Below are 16091 nucleotides of genomic sequence, written 5' to 3'. Positions count from 1 at the left end.
GTGCCGGGTGGGTGGTTGTTTGTGGCCCACGCAGGGGACACGTTGCGGGCACTTTAAGGACGCGACGCGCTTTGCATAACCAAAAAGGATGGTGTCTTGACCTTTCACTGACTTTGCCTTTTCAATTTGTTGCTCCATTTCCAGAAGCTGATTGCCACAAATACGGCAATAACAAATTACCCCCACGGACCCATGCCTATGGAACGGGCACGCCCACAACCATGCCCACATCCACGCCCACGCCCACGACTGTAATGCAAACTAGTCAAGCATTAGCCGGAATAGGAATAGCAATAGGAGGATCTGGAACTGGAGCTGGAGCTGGAGTTGGAGTTGGAGTCCCGAAGCGCTCAGCCGGAGGACATGTGATAAAGCAGCCGCCAGCAGCAGCAGCAACAGCACCTTCTTCCCTGCCTCTACCCGTAACGCTGCCTCCACCCAACTTCAAGGACGACCCCGCCGGATACCTGCAGCAGCAGACAGTCCTGCTGCACAATACGCTGGGCGGGGGCCTAGACACGGGGGCCAAGACCGTGACGGTGTCGGCCAGAGCCCTGCCCCAGGAGCCCATTGTGCACAGTTCCCAGCAGCAGCAGCAGCAACAGCAGCAGCAGCAGCTTCAGCAACTGCAGATGCAGCGCCAGAGGATACGACGGCTGTCGGTCTTTGGCGGCAAGTGGGAAGCGGAATCAGTGGGAACGAATGCCAATGCCTCCACCAATGGGAGTCCCGGACAGCGCACACTGCAGGTGGACACGCAGGCCTTTGCGCGGCCACAGAAGCCACAGATAACCAGCGTCACGGTGGTGCCACCGCCCCAGGAGTCGCCCGTCTCGAGCAGTGCGGCAGTGCTGCAGGACGCTTTGGAGAAGCGGCCCGAGCAAGTGGGAGCCATCTCCACCAGCCACGAGAGTCCCAGGCAGAGTTTGTCCTCGCCCACGGATTCGCTGCTGGATTCGGGCAAGAGCACGCCCTCGCCATCACCAAAGCCGCAACACCAGCATCATCAGCAGCCCCCGCAGATCCTGCAGATGCGTACCCAGGCACAGGGACAGGTTGCGGCTCCCCAGTTGCGTGTGATGCGCCAGCAGCAGAACCAGTCCCTTGCCGGACAGAGGCTGACAGTGGCCAGCAGCAATGCAGTGGCCACGATGACACGCAGCATTGTGACCACCACGGCGGGCACTGGGATCACGGGGCGACCGATCACCACGCTGAGCAGCTCCCAGGCCGGAATGGCGCAGCTCCAGGCGATGGCCGGACAAATGGCCGGCGCCACGAATGGCGGGGGTCAGCTGATAATGACCTCCTCCGGCCAGCTGCTGGTCATCCCAGGGCCGCAGCACAGCAAGCAGGGGAATCCGCATCTGCAGCAGCATCACCATCGCGCGGGCATCATCCAGCAGCAGCACCAGGAGCTGCACCCGCAGCCGGGAGGCGGCTACATTGTGAGCCAGCCCTCGCCGGTGGGAGCAGCCACCTCGAGCAGCGGCAGCAGCAACACGGTGATACTCAACTCCGGGGGCAAGCTGTTGCACCACCAGATCATCACCTCGCAGGCGGGACAGGGAGCAGGAGGAGGCGCAGGCGGAGCAGCAGGTGGCCAGACCGTTTTGCTCAACACGCTTGCCAACGGCGGCTACATTGTCCATCAGCAGCAGCAGCAGCATCATCATCATCATCAACAGCAACAACAGCAGCAGCAGCAGCAGCACGTGGAGCAAGTGCTGACCATGCCTCATCCAGGGGCGCTGCCGTCGCAGGGTCAGACGCTGATCATCACCTCGCCGGAGGCCAAACGGAGGCCGCGCAAGCGCAAGAGTTCCGTGTGCCATACGCCGCCACCGGCGAGTGGTGGATCCCCCGGCAAGACGCACTCCCCCCAGATCTCGCCCAGCATCCCCAGCCAGGCGCCCGCCCTGCTCCATCAGCAGGCGGCGGCGGCGGCAGCAGCAGCTGCTGCACCACAGTTCCAGCAGCAGTTCCAGCTGAGTCCCGGCATCCAGGGCATCGTGGTGAACAAGGCCAATCCCTCGGCTCCGCAACAGACGCAGCAGCTGCTGCTGCAGAACGGCCAGATCCTGCAGCAGGTGAACCTCATCGGACAGCAGCTGCTGATGCCAGCGGGCCTGGTGATGGCCCCAGATGCCACCCTGCTGCAGATCCAGAACATGCCCACAACCAGCCTGATGACGCCCCAGGGGCCCGTGATGCTGCGCACTCCGTCGCCCCAGAGCAAGCCCTCCTTCATCTCGCCCGGCGCCGGCGGCCAGCAGTACATTGTGGGGGCCAACGGGCAGTTGAGTCCCATTGGACAGATCTACTCCACGCCCATGGGCCTGGTGATGCCGACGGGCCAGCAGGGTGGCGGCTCCACCTTCGTGCAGGCGAGTCCCACGACGACGACCATCCAGATCCAGCAGCAGCAGCCATCACAGCAACAGCAGCAGCAGCAGGCGCAGCAAATCAGTCTGCAGCAGGCCCAGGGCACCACCTATCTGACGACAGACTCCTCGATGGGTCGCCAGGGAACGGCGGCCAGTCCGCCGGACACCACCACATGCAGTCCCCGGAGCCCGGAGCGACCTCCCAGCCATCGGAGCACTGGCAGTGATATGGTTTGTGACTCCTGACGATCCCCTCTTGGCTCATTCTCTAACCTCATCTTCAACCATCTTTTCGTGGCAGGTGCAATGCGTCTCCAGCTCGGAACCGGATGCCGCTGTCTCGCCGCAGAGTGTCGAGAGTCGGCAATCGCCATCTTCCACAGATTGTGAGCGGAGTGAGTACTGCTGATCATCCATGCAGCATGTGGCATGTGGCACCCATTCTCTAATCAGACTTCCTTTCAGGCTTCGGCAACAGCAACAGCAGCAGCAGCAATCTCTTCACGCAGCCGAGTGGGATGTACAAGCATTCGGAGCCGAAGATTCGACGGATACACATCACATCGCAGGCGGCGCCCGAGAACGGGATGAGCCTGATGGGCCAAGGTATGCGACTGGCCAACTCCAGCTCTCGTTCGAACACCACATCTGCCTCCATGCCCATGTCCATGTCCATCACATCGTCATCGTCGTCTTCGTCGTCCGCTGGCGGCACTCAGGTGGCGGGGGGCCAGAGCCAGGGCCATCGCCCGCTCATGCACCTCCGACAGCCGCCAGTCGGGCAGCACAACAACAACAACAGCCACCATAACAACAACAACAGCAACACCACCTTCCTCCATAGCCACAAAGTAGTTAACATTGATTACCAGGGTAAGGCCGTAACCGCCGTAAGCGCACCTCTAATGTCCAGCACTAACTGCATCCACCACAACACACTAACCATCCACACTGCGATGACGCGACTCAGCGCAATGACCACTGCATGACCAGCCTTGTACCGCCTGTACCGCTTGTAATTCTCGCTCTGCCTGCTTGTAATCCGCCTCCGCTGGTGCTGGTATCGCCTCTTCCATGTCCACCCATGTCCCATGTCCAAGTCTCTATGTGCCTCTGTGTGCCTTCCGTAGAGTCGCCCAGCACAACGCAGCTCCTGTCAGCGGCCGCAGCAACAGCAGCAGCAGCATCACCAGGAGCCACATCCTCCACCACGATGCCGGAGGCCAAGACCAAGGCCACACCAACGAAACGATCGCGTCGCCCACAGCGCGGCTCTGGCCGTGGCACATGCCACACAACCACTGCCACTCCGTTAATGCCGCCTCGCTCGTTTGCGATTGGGGAACTGATTTGGGGTCCGGCACGGGGCCATCCCGCCTGGCCCGGGAAAATCGTCAAGATGCCCGACGGCGTGTGCACGCCCTCGCAGCAGTTCGACCACGTGTGGGTGCAGTGGTTCGGCGGCGGTGGTCGCTCCACCTCCGAGCTGATTCCGGTCAACTCCTTGCAAAGCCTCTCCGAGGGTCTAGAGGCGCATCACAAGGCCCAAAAGGACACCAGAAAGTGAGCATCCATCCGGTTGAAGAGTGGGGAACACAATTCAGATTCAGAAGAGATTCAGGGAGAGAAGGGGGAGAAGATCTAGCGAACACCAGAGGACCAGCACCGTAGACTAGAACATTATTAGACGTAGAATGAATATACGTACATTTTTGATATACATTTCCTTTATATGAATGTACTTTTTTTTATAGATTTATCGTAAGAGTTTTATTTTGCCATTTGCCATTTTAAATTTAGTTTTATAGCAATTTTTATCCATTTTGCAGATACTTTTGTAGTTGTTTTATTTGAGAATTGATTACAATTTGAATAAGTAGATAGAATTTTGTTATTGTTAGCATTTTTAATTGATTTAACTTTGATTTACTCTTTGTATTCGATTTTTAATTTGCTAATTAATCTTCTCGTTTCTTTTTTTGATATGCGCTGAACCTGAACCAAAATTATATCCTGCCCTGCCAACCCCAACGTGTATAACTCTCTGTGCTCCATGCGTGTGTGTGTCTATATGCATAACCATCAACATGAACATCATCATCACCACTCGACACTCGCAAAAAAATAAAATAAAATAAAACCAACCCAAAACCCGAACTCCAAAACCACACATACACACAAAACACACACAAAACACTCCACTCCCCGACCATCATCAAACCACAAAGGAGCCGCAAACTGAACTCGCAACTCGAGCGGGCTATACAAGAAGCAATGACTGAGTTGGATAATATTTCAGCCTCCTCGACACCCACACCCGTAGCCACAGCGGCAGCAGCATCCTCATCTTCATCCGCTGCTTCTCCTCCGGCAGCAGGACCAGCAGCATCGGCAGCAGCCACAGTAATTCAGCAATCGCCGCCACAGCCCTCTTCAACGAACAACAAAATAAATGGACTGGCACGGAGCAAGCGCCAGCAGGCCAGCACAAGTGGAGCCAACAGCATGGTGCTGACCGCCAGCACGGCGGCCACGCTGAGTGGCCTCTTCAATCAGCAGCAGCAGCAGCAGCGAGCCAAGCCCATACGCATTGCGCCCGCTCCACCATCCGCTTCAGTGGGCATGGGAACAGCAGGAGCAACAGTCACGGCAGTGACTGCCAGTGGAGGATCAGAACTTGCGCCCGGGGGCAGGACGGAGATCCTGAAGCTGGCCAAATGACCTGCGCTGTCGGCGTTGTCGTCGACAGTAAGCACAGCGAACTACACGCTCGTCATTGGGCACAAGTAGGGGCCAGGCCACAAACTTAGTATATAAATACTTACAGCATATGAATGTGTAACTATGTACGAGTAGAAAATCAGTTTAGTTAGATGTCTTCCTCTGGCTAAGCCCAGAGACAGAGTGTCGCTTTGGAGTTGGTTGTTTTCTATTGTTTAACAGACCCACAGGACTCTCTGCTTAGTTGCGTCGCCGGGTGGCGCTGCCACACATTTGAAATAGACAATAATGCATCCAGAAAATGTTAATCGAAATCGAGTTACAAAAGAAGGTTCTAACCATAAGCGAGCGACAGGTTTTGTTGCTTCTTAGACAGCGCTTCGGCGCAGAATTTAAGTTGTTTTGTATATACACATATTATATATATATAGATATCCCTAACCCTAACCCTAACAGATGTACATGTTAAGTATTTATTTATTGCGTATAGATTTAGGTTCTTATAGGTTCTTGTTTTCGTTGCAATTTGTATATCTAACCATTATTTTTATAAATAGGTAGCCTAAGACGAACTTTAGCCACTAAGTTCAGCACTGGATAACCATCAATTACTCGATTAAATATGTACTTTGGCTTTACTGAACAAATCCATACAAAAACAAATAACGAACGAATCAAAAGCAGCTATATTTGTGCCCGGTTAACTCAACAAACCAACAAATTATTTATGTCGTACCGTATGCAAATGCAAACACACAACACACACACACTGAGAAAATCGCGAAAAGAAGCAAATAAAGAGAAATTATATTTATAAATTGTTATTATTTATTTAGTTGAAACTATTGTAAAATTATAATTGTACAACAAAATGCAAGAAACGAATTCACACTTAGCGGAACCACAAAAACAAATAAATTAATAAATGGAAAAACAATAGAACTGAATGGTTAATTATTGGAATTTTGAAGACGCGCAATTAGCGAGGCATTAGCGAGGCACCTGCACATTGTGTTCGTTCAAACATTCTACCTATTCCTCATAGCAGGTTATGTTAAACTGCTTACTTCTGTATATGGAAAGTTTTTGGTTTGTAAGGCATATTCCAGCCCCAGCAGGCTCAGGCACTCGAGTAAAGGCTTTCGTCGTCGTTACACACAATTATTATATATTTTTTCAAAAAAAAAATTAAAAATCAGCAATTATGCCGAAATCGCATTTTTTTCCTAACCGGATGTAAGTGTAACTTCCATGGGCACCTTATTAGATCCTAAACCTCTTTCCTCTGCATTCAGGCTGATGAAATCTGATGAACAACTGAAACTCTCGAAGCCTTTGACACGGATGCAATTCAAATCATCATCTTCAGAATCAAGCAGCGACACTTCGTACAGCACGACGGCATCCTTGCAGTCATCGGTCATTAGTGAGAAGTTCGAGGCCGAGAACCAACATTACATGTTGAAACAAAAAGTTACCTCCCTAGAGCCATCGATCTACGGAAACATGGTCGAGCCTATTTTCAAAGATAACGAGCTAGAACCTATAGAATGTTCTGAAAAGCCATCGGTCTGTAGGGAAAAGGTCGAGTTTCAAATGGATGATACTTTGTTGGATCCTCAGCCGTCGTCGTCAAAGACAGCCAGGGTCTTCGGCCACATAAGCTCCCCATATCGGCATATCGGCGATTCTCAGCTGAAGGCCACCGAGAACCTCCCACACATAAAGGAGCATAGTAGCAGAAAGAAGGCGAACAAAATGGTGCAGAAGATGGTGACGAAGACGGAAGCGAATATAATGATAAACATGGCACAGAAACGCAGAAAAGCAGCTCGCCCAGAAAATGTTAAAAAATCACGCCACATTATCCAGCGTCTAGATAAGCGGCTGGAGGCAATCCAGTCAGCACTTCAATCTATGATCCGTTTCTCAGTTGATGATCAGCCACAGCCAGCAGTGGTTCCCGAAAATTTACCTGAGGTCGCACCAAACGCCCTTCTTGCCTTTGTGGGAACTCTCGGCCAGGAATTTATTAACCGCGTTTCACAGGTCTTCGTCGCGAACACATGTCTTTTCACAAGTCTCGTGGTGCTGCTCCTGATCAGTATTGTCTTGTGGTTTTACAAGGAAGAAGTCTGGGGGCCCAGCACGGAGGAAGGTCGCTACCAGGCCAAAATGCGCAAGTCGGGTCCGGTACTTAAGTGCTTGTTCTTTTTGCTGCGGCAACTCAATGTCCCAATCTTCTAGGCGATCGAGATTTTCAGTTGGCTTCACATATTTTAATAATTAAATGTAACCAATGACTATAAAACTATTAATTCTATTTATTCATATTCTCCATTTCATGGACAATCATTGTCCTTAAGTCGTTCGGGGGTTTCTTCAACTTGTGTTTTATGTCTGCTCTGCAAAACCAGTAAGCCCCATAAATAGTTGCCATATTACCTTTACAGGTGCCAAGTGTACTAATATGCTGTGAATACACCGAAATAAAGGAGGAAAAGCGGAAGTAGAGTTGCCGCTCCACTACTCCACGGAAAGTAAACTGCATTGTGAAACAACAAGAGAACCAGAGCAGAAAGTGCAGTGTTTTTTTTCGCTTGCTAGGGATGCCACCTACTCAATAGCAGTTGCAGAGGCGTGCCGATCCTTTTTTGGCAAAGCGAACTTCTCCAAACACTATGGAGAGCCTCCTCTAGAAGCTTGTGTATATTTATTGTATGTGTGTGAGTACCATAGACATTTGTGAGGTATCCTCTTTAATACAAATTTGTGGCACAAGCAGATAAGGTCCCAAATCTACTCTGGATTTTTTACATTGTTATTTTTCAATGCCGATCGACAGTCTGGACCCTGACGATCATGGAAAAATGGGTTCTCGTCGAAAAGCGCCTATTTTGTACCTCTCATAATTTTTTTATATTTTTTTCATTTGGTTTTTGTTTTAAACTCGCTAAAAATTCTTTCAGTGAATAAATAAAACAATAAATTGTTTTTTAAAGATTTATTTCAATTTGCAGTAACTTGACAATATTGGTTTTTTTATATCTTATAGGCTTGTGATCTGGTTAAATTGCAAATAATGTAATTTATAATTAATATTTATGTAATATTAAACTAACTCACAATCATTTGAATTAAGTATGTTTAGTATATGGGTATACATATACTTTCTCTAGGGTCCATACGGTATTATAGCATGTAATGGATAAATGTGTGTTTAGTTTTCGATATTCGACAGTACGAACGAAAACGAACAAAACGGATTGGCGCGATAATTCTACACATCTGAAAACATCTCGTAATCTAAGAGAAATGACTCTGGGCTGCTACCGAATTTACACAAAATGCGCTGCGAACGCAAAACGCTATAGATGCATACGGGGCGGGGCGGGGCGGCATAACAATTGCTCTTTACACTTACATATGTACATCGGTACATGAGTGGAGTGTGGTTACGAGTGGGGTACGAGTGATATAATGGCTTGCATTAGCTTACAGATCACGCTCTCGAAATGGTAAATGGTGTACATTTTGTATTAATTAATTACAACTTAGTCGAGATCCCATTGCAATGACAGGGTGGGTGCTGCTGATGGGGTTGCATATGCATATGCATTTCAACTAGCGCGATTTCAATTAGCGACTGACTTCTTATTTTTTACATTTACAATTGTATCTGCGTTTCATCATTGCAGTCGGTTTTTTGCATCCATCTCGAGGTGCTCACATTTCAATGACATTTACAATTAGGTTGGTTGGTTCATTCAATCAGTGTCGGTGTCGGGGTTTGTGGGGGAACGCACCGCACTATCAATATTATACACGATTTGGTTATTATAACAAAACAAACACTATAGGCGGGTATGATACAATGCACAGGCGCAATCGTGGCGCTACACAGCTCTGAATGATGCGCAGCAACATGCGCATGGTAAAGTGGTATAGTATATATGTATATGAGAAAACAATGTAGGATTTTTGTATAAGAAACAACTCTATACAAGTCAAGTTAACAAAACTAAAAAGTAAAAGACTTTTAGCACTTAAAATAGGGTTCGCCGTTGTGGTCGCTGCGCTTGCTCTCCGCTTCTGCTGCTCCAGGACGTACCCGTCCCTGGACGTCTGTTGTCGCGTTGTGTTGTTGCTTTTGTGTAAGTTTGCATGATTGGACGCTTGATTAACGTTGCCTGTCAACAATAACCAAATCGCTGTAATTCTCATCTGGACAGACTGTGCGATCGCTCGCGGCTGCTGCTGCCCGACGAGAGGGGCTGCTTGCTGCTCATTTCACCAACCCGCTGATGCGGTGGCAGCCGGTCAAAGAAGGGATGGCGTAGGGCCTCACCTGAAGGATTGGATGAACGGTTTCGGTTAGCACAAAAACAAAATAGATAGTCTAGATGTAGGTCTCTATCTCACCTAACGTGATGCGGGATGATGGCTCATACTCCAGCATCTTCTTGATCAAGCCAAACAGCTCGCAGTGGTCCTCGCTGTCGCTCAGTTGGCACAGGAACAACGGCTTGCAGTGGTCGCGCACATAGCGTCCCGCACTGGACTTCTCATCCCAATCCAACTTACCGTGGTAGAAGTACTTTGTTTTGGTTTTGCTATAAAGAGTATGGTTGCTACACATTAGACGATTTCGGTGAAGGGAACTGCGCTTTAGAATATGAAAGCATGAGCTGCATTGTATTACCGTGCCATGCGATATGGTATTTGTCCCAAGATGCGCTCCATCATGGCCAGATGCTCGCGATTGTCGTGCGTTTGGAAGAGTGTGATTCCCAGATATAGCTCAAACAAGATGCAGCTGTCAAGAGTAAATGGTATAAGAGGATGCAAATGGTACAAGCTTTTAGTCCACTCCTTACCCAATGGACCAGACATCGCATGGCTGTGACCAGCCCAGCTCCAGTATGACCTCGGGCGCGCGATAGTGTCGCGTCGAGACAATTGTGCTGTGGTGCTCATGATCGAAGGTGGCCGAACCGAAGTCAATCAGACGAACGTCCGTGTTCTTGACACGTCGAACCTCCCGGTTCTGCTAGATAAAGAGGCGTGCGTTATAATCTATGATTGAAGTGCAAGTGCTTACAATCTTCACTTACAATCTTATGGTTATAGTGAGCCGAGTAATCCGAGTCGACAAACAGTATGTTCTCCGGTTTGAGATCTGTGTGCGTTAAACGATTGTCATGTAAAAATTTCACAGAATAGCATAATTGATAGGCCATGTGGCGCACTTGGTCCAGCGGGTATGGCTCATAGTTGTTCTCTCGCTAAAATAATACAAAAATCAGATAATGACATGCAGAATGACTCAATCTCTAATTGACTTACCAAAAAATCGAAAACACTTAGACCCAACATCTCAAAAACTATGCACATATGTCCATGGTAATCAAACCAGTCAACCATTTTCACGCACAAGCTGTAGAGCAGAAGATAGAGGGAAATGCAGTTGTAGAGGATTGATTAGGGATGTGGGAAATGGCAGACTCACTGATCACAATGCGGATCCTTTTGTGCAATCTTCTCCAAGGCGTTGATCTCCAGCTTGGCAGCTTCGCGATACTTTTCCACATTCTTGATAATCTTTAAGGCCATGCAGTAATCACTGAAAAGGGAGAAGGCATTAGTTACAGGGCTAGAGGCTAGATTCGAGGACTTACCGCTCCATGTCTTTGACCTTGACCACACGTCCGAAAGTGCCCTCGCCGAGTGTGGCCATGATCTTATCTGAAATTTGGCAAAAGGAAGGCAGTTTTTTAGTAGTGTCTCAGCCAATTGCATCGAGAGTGGTTGGTGTTAAACGTTAGTTAGTACTGTCTGTTCTAAAGCTAGACCTGTAGTAACACTTTAATAGCAACTAAATACGATGAGGTCTGGTCTACACCCAATAACCGAATCGGAGGACTCTAGGCAAAAAGTGTGCGCAAATGAGTTTGAGTTTTCATTTTTCATTTTCAATATTATTTCGTTAATTATTATTGTGTGCGGCGCGCGAGCGAAAGTTTTCCCAAATGGGGACGGGGATAATTTAGTTCGAGGCAAAAGTTTAATTCAAAGACAAATTGCTTGAAAGGAAGTAACTGTCGAAAATTGTGTGAAAATTTGGCGCGGCGCGACGCGACTTTCGACCTTTCTGTTGTGTTTGTGTGTGTGTGTGTGTGTGCGTGTGTGTGGATAATTAACAAATAATAAAGAAAACTTGGAAAGAGTTTGAACTAATAAGAGAGTTACGAGTAGAGAAGACAGTAGGAGAGTAGGAGTAGAAGTAGCCTTTTGTTTTGCCTTTCTCTTGTTATTTTTTCTTTTCTTTTTGTTTGGCTTTGACTTTGAGTTGAGTGTTTTTCTTTTTTTGTTTGGTTCTTTTCTAAACATAAATATGGAAGGAAAATTAAAAACAAAAAATTGTCACGAACATCTGTGGTGGAGAATGTCTCCGGTGTGGTAAATTAAGTGACCATCAGCATCATCTTGGATGACGGGCTTGGCTGTCTGTTTGGGCAAGCGAGCGAGCATTCGAGGAGCATTCGAGGAGCGGAGGAGCAATCGACGACGACGACGTGGGGACGTATGTGTTGTTGTTGTTGAAGTTGTTGCAGGTGGTTGGTGGTTGGTTGTGGTAGCGATTGGATTGTATTGATGGGTGGTACATTCGTTGATCCGTTGAAAGGTAGCGAAACGACGGCGGGGCGAGCATTTGAGAGCGAATTTGGTAGTGGGTTGTTGCAAGGCGGGGCGAGGTTGTCGTTGCAGTGGCAGTGGCAGTTCGGTGGGTGGCAGATACAGACGCGTACACAGATAGTGCGTTGTGTGTGCGTGTGTGGCAAACAGTATGTAATTTGAAAGAGAGAAAAAGAAACAAAAAAAGAAAGAGAAAAAAGAAACAAAAATAGATATATATTTATATAGGCGATCCGATTGTCCAGCATAGTCCGCAGATAGTCGTCGTCGTCGTCCACGAGGCCGGGCCAATCAATACAATCCACAAGGATCCAGGGTACGACGACGATCCAGCGTTGGCACCACAGAGTCAGCATCCATTGCAAGCGACCACGGAGACAAACCAAATCCAATCCAATCCAATCCATTATCATCCATTATCATCCATTATCATCCGTTAACATCCATTATCATCATCATCATCATGTTGAGAGCGCACATCATCATCAAAAACCCATCATCATCATCATCATCATCATCATCATTGTGATTTACATCATCATATTCAGAAAAAACACGAGAAAAATACGTTTCGTTTGTTCGATAAGAAAATTAGTTCGGACAAATTTTTTGAGATTTGTGTGTTTTACAAAAATGGTTAATATTCAACAACAAAACAAGTACAACAAAGATAATAAAATATATATTGTCAAATATAAATATAACGCATATGGCATACATAACGCTTCATATATACACATCTGTTTGTATATATGTATATGTATATGGTGCTATATATAGACGTGAGTATATAGAAGTCTTTCATCTATATTCTCTGTGTGTGTGTGTGTGTATGTGTGTGGGTGTGTTTTGGGCAATAAAAAATCAATTCCAGCTTTGTATTTTATTTTTTCTTTAAAGGTTTTCTTTTGGTAAAAGAACAAATTAAGTGCTGGAATAAGTCGTTCGTTTCGTTTCGTTTATGGGTCGTAGGGTCGTGTACATAAGTCGTTTTTGAGGTCATAGTTCCAGTTGTGTTTCCAGCAGAACGAACTGGTAATAGGCAATTGTTTTCGTAAGTTTATGAATAGGATACGGTTTGTTATTCTATTCTTGGGAGTACCCTTATTATATCAATGTCAGATTATAAAATATAAAGAATATAAAGTTTTGGGAAAGTTGGGATCATTGGAATGTGAAGAAGGGGTGGAAATCCTGGAGAAAGTTCCCCTAAACTTTGATATACCATAATTGATCCCATTGGCATGGTAAAGTCTTTAATAAGTCGTGTTTTCTTTGGGATTATAGATCAGTCCAGGGTTTATAGATAGGTTGGGTGTGGTGTGTTCAGGGTTACGAGTTTGTATAGCTCTCTTACGTTTTCTTCCGTGTTGCGGGCTTGGTTTTGATTTTAGTTGCATGCAAAACAAAACGATCTCTCGAGAGAGGCAGTCTCGACATATCTCTGTTAGTTGGACATTCAACAAGAACACGATCCACTGGGATCCACTGGGATGTTAGCTGTTTGATCTGCAAGTCTGTTTGGGGGTGAGTAGTTTGGAAGGATGGGGCGGGGTGGGGTTCGAAATCGAGGGGTAGCAGTTGCAGTTGCAGTTAGGGCAGTCGGCGCCAACAAAGCTCAAGCCAACAAAGCTGCATCATCGATAAGACGATTAGACGGTATGGGGTGCTACAACGACTGCTTACAAAGGTCGAGAGTGTCTTTGGAATGCGTGACCTCTGGAACAGCGCCGACGAGGTGGCGCTCTTCGACAGCAGGTAGTGGTCCTGCTGCTGCTGCTGCAGGTAGTGCGACGAGGCTGACGATTGCTGCTGCTGCTGGTGGTAGGCATCCAGGCGGGGCCGCTGATACAGGGAGCTGCCCGGGCCCAGGCCATTCGTCCGCCGACTGCCGTACGGATCGGGAAGGTAGCTCGAACCGGAACCCGATCCAAGGCTGGGCTTGTAGCGATCGAATTCGCTCAGCACAGCGGCGGTGCGCGAGCTGGCGCCCTGATACCTCTGCTGCTGGCGACGCGCATCCGCTGCCGCCAGTCGCGCCCCGATACCGCCAAAGGCCAGGGCCCCGGAGCTGGAGGAGTGCATCAGGAGGTTGCTCGTGGGCTTGTATTTGGACAGGTCATTGTTATTGCGATCTGAGGAGTGGAGGGGCAGAAAGCGGCTCTTGTTGGTGGTGCTGGAGCCAACTGCTGCTGCTGTTGTTGCTGCTGCCGCTGCCGCCGTGTGTGGCAGAGAGTGGTTGTTAGAGAGTGGACCAGAAGTGCTAGTGGATGATGAGGTGGTGGCTAATGGAGGAGTAGTAGTTCTGGTGGTGCCATTGACAGAGGGGGAAGGAGGAGGAGTGTTGGCCTTGTCTGTTGTGGTGGAGGTGGCTGTGTTGCATGTTGTGTTTGTTAGTGGCACACCAGTCGCCGAATCCGTGCTGGTTTCGGTCTCTGTCTCGCCATCGACCTCGTCGGAGCTACTCTCCGACGTGCTGGAGGAGCCACTGTCACCATCATCGCTGTCGTCTGTAGTTACTTTTTTGCTGCGCGACTTCTTCTTGGGGCCCGCCTCCTCCTTTGGCGCCTCCAGGGCAGCCGCTGCTGCTGCTGCCTTTGCCGCTGTTGCTGCTATTGCTGCTGCCTCCTTTGCTTTGGCAATTGCCTCTTGCTCCAAGGCGGCCGCCGCTTCAGTCTTCTTGGCCTCCGCGGCCGCTTCCTCCTCGCGCTTGACGCGCTCCCGCAGCTCGCGGCGCTTGCGCATGCGCTCCTCGAACTTCTTGGCCTCCAGGAACTGGTTGTCCTCCCGCAGGAGCGACAGAATGGCTGCATTGTCCTCCGAGGACCGATCGTCGGCCAGGATCTCCCGCTCTTCGGCGGTCAGCTCGGGCGGGGGCTGCTCCCTGCGGCGGTGGGCGAAACGGTTTCTCGAATTCAGCGGACGATCCTCCATGGATGCCGCTGCCGCTTGTCTCCCGCTCTCCATGATCTCGGCGGCCAGGAGATTCTCGTTGGTCTTGTTCCTGCCGTAGGCGCGGCTTGTGCGGCCCCCAAAGGGTGCTGCTGCCGCCGAAGGGTCCTCTTCGCCTCCTCCTCTGCGACCGTAGCGGCTGGAGGGGTAGCCCGTGGCCCCGCCCAGACGCAGGGCGTCGTGGTAGTCATACCGACTGCTGTAGTCCACCGGGTAGTTCTCGTCCAGCAGCCGGTTGCCGCTGGTCAGGTAGCCACTGTCGTTGGAGTCGGCCATGTAGCCGCCTGCGCGCTGCCGTTGCGCCCGCGTCCGGTACGGCGTTCGCTCCTTGCGGTCCGCGGCATTGAAGGAGCTCGAGGAGAGCTTCGATTTGGCCAACTGGTGGGCAGTGGCCGAGCGCGCCAGCCCACTGCTGGCACCATAGTCGTCCGGCTCCAGGGTCTTGTCGCGATCCTCCTCGTGGCGACGCCTGCCAGCCGCACGCTCCAGTATGTCCGAATATTTATTCTCCAGGCGGGAGATGGCCGACTGCTTGCCAGCCCCCACTACCGTTCCCGTTAACGTTCCCGCTGTGGTTGGCGTCTTATCTTTGTCCAGCAGCAAATCCCGACGCTGTGCGTCACACGCAAAGAGAAAACCAGACGCAGAAGCGCACAAGTTGGATTTAGATACGGTTTGAACGGGGTATTAAATGGTTAATGGAGAGGGAAAGTGCTTAAGAGCGGCGCTCGTGTGAAACCAACGGTAACGACGGGCGTAAAACACTCTTTACGCTCTGTCTGCGTAGCACACGCTCCACAAAAGAGGAGTCCCAGACGATAGACGGCTGTAGGCAGTCCCCAGACCCTAAACGCAGACCTAGACCCAGAGACAAGAGTCGCGCACTCGGGGCCAAATGTTGGAACCATTTAAACGGCCTTTTCGGCAATGGCTAATTATGGTGTTTTCGGGTGCCTTTTCATTTCGCACTGCCATTAAAGTGGGGACTTTCTCTCTCTCTGTGTCTCTCTCTGGGGTTAAGGCATTCTTGTGGCATGGAAAAGGGGCATGCACGCACGCAGAGTGCAGGGAGAGAGAGAGAGAGTGTAGCTTGTGGCCAAAGGGGATACCCTTTATATTCATTTCGAATGCCTTAGGCGAAAAATCTAAACAAAAAACGTCCACGGCGCGGCGACCTTCAAAGTTTATATATACAAAAATGTCTGAAGAAAAAATCGTGAAAAATATACACACATCTAAGAGAGATCTCAGAGATCTCAGATGTAGAGATAGAGATACAAAGACTAGACCCAAAATACATGCAAATATATCTTCCTATATAGCAGAGGCTCTTGG

At 49.4% G+C, this 16091-nt stretch overlaps 3 protein-coding genes across 21 annotated transcripts in view; 2 read left to right on the top strand and 1 right to left on the bottom strand.

The window, feature by feature from the left end:
* LOC108156395 (mucin-5AC) overlaps positions 1-6018 on the top strand; it is a 31093-nt gene extending 25075 nt beyond the window's left edge. For 2 of the 8 annotated variants that reach the window (XM_017287823.2, XM_033388796.1), the window contains 5 exons: positions 145-2618; positions 2689-2782; positions 2841-3260; positions 3518-3950; positions 4616-6018. In XM_017287823.2, the coding sequence (XP_017143312.2) occupies positions 145-2618; positions 2689-2782; positions 2841-3260; positions 3518-3950; positions 4616-5108 (3914 nt within the window). In that variant the 3' untranslated portion in view covers positions 5109-6018. The remainder of the gene's footprint in view (positions 1-144; positions 2619-2688; positions 2783-2840; positions 3261-3517; positions 3951-4615) is intronic. The other 6 variants (XM_017287825.2, XM_017287826.2, XM_017287827.2 and 3 more) reach the window with 6 other exon arrangements.
* Positions 6019-6223: 205 nt separating this feature from the next.
* On the top strand, positions 6224-7412 carry LOC108156396. The gene is made up of 2 exons (XM_017287831.2): positions 6224-6344; positions 6404-7412. Exons 1-2 carry the CDS (start codon positions 6313-6315, stop codon positions 7353-7355), a joined length of 984 nt encoding a protein of 327 aa, XP_017143320.2. The 5' UTR covers positions 6224-6312; the 3' UTR covers positions 7356-7412.
* A 688-nt stretch (positions 7413-8100) lies between these two features.
* Positions 8101-16091, bottom strand: part of LOC108155300 (serine/threonine-protein kinase Doa) — a 40097-nt gene continuing 32106 nt past the window's right edge. For 3 of the 12 annotated variants that reach the window (XM_033388601.1, XM_033388597.1, XM_033388602.1), the window contains 9 exons: positions 11540-11615; positions 10787-10853; positions 10618-10731; positions 10455-10545; positions 10223-10393; positions 9986-10155; positions 9811-9924; positions 9531-9721; positions 8760-9456 (listed from right to left, as the gene is read on the bottom strand). In XM_033388601.1, the coding sequence (XP_033244492.1) occupies positions 9329-9456; positions 9531-9721; positions 9811-9924; positions 9986-10155; positions 10223-10393; positions 10455-10545; positions 10618-10731; positions 10787-10853; positions 11540-11615 (1122 nt within the window). In that variant the 3' untranslated portion in view covers positions 8760-9328. Of the gene's footprint in view, positions 9457-9530; positions 9740-9810; positions 9925-9985; positions 10159-10222; positions 10394-10454; positions 10546-10617; positions 10732-10786; positions 10854-11539; positions 11616-13490; positions 15369-16091 lie in introns of all 12 variants that reach the window. The other 9 variants (XM_033388595.1, XM_033388598.1, XM_033388599.1 and 6 more) reach the window with 9 other exon arrangements.

Source organism: Drosophila miranda, chromosome 2 (genome assembly GCF_003369915.1).
Source record: "Drosophila miranda strain MSH22 chromosome 2, D.miranda_PacBio2.1, whole genome shotgun sequence".
Classification (NCBI taxonomy): domain Eukaryota; kingdom Metazoa; phylum Arthropoda; class Insecta; order Diptera; family Drosophilidae; genus Drosophila; species Drosophila miranda.
This window is presented reverse-complemented; position numbering and strand designations above follow the sequence as displayed.

Excerpts from the sequence above, each read along its gene's own strand:
- LOC108156396 (XM_017287831.2), top strand. The coding sequence starts at position 6,313 with ATGCCGAAATCGCATTTTTTTCCTAACCGGAT. Across the intron at positions 6,345-6,403 it reads CATTTTTTTCCTAACCGGAT|GCTGATGAAATCTGATGAAC; the intron begins GTAAGTGTAACT and ends CTCTGCATTCAG.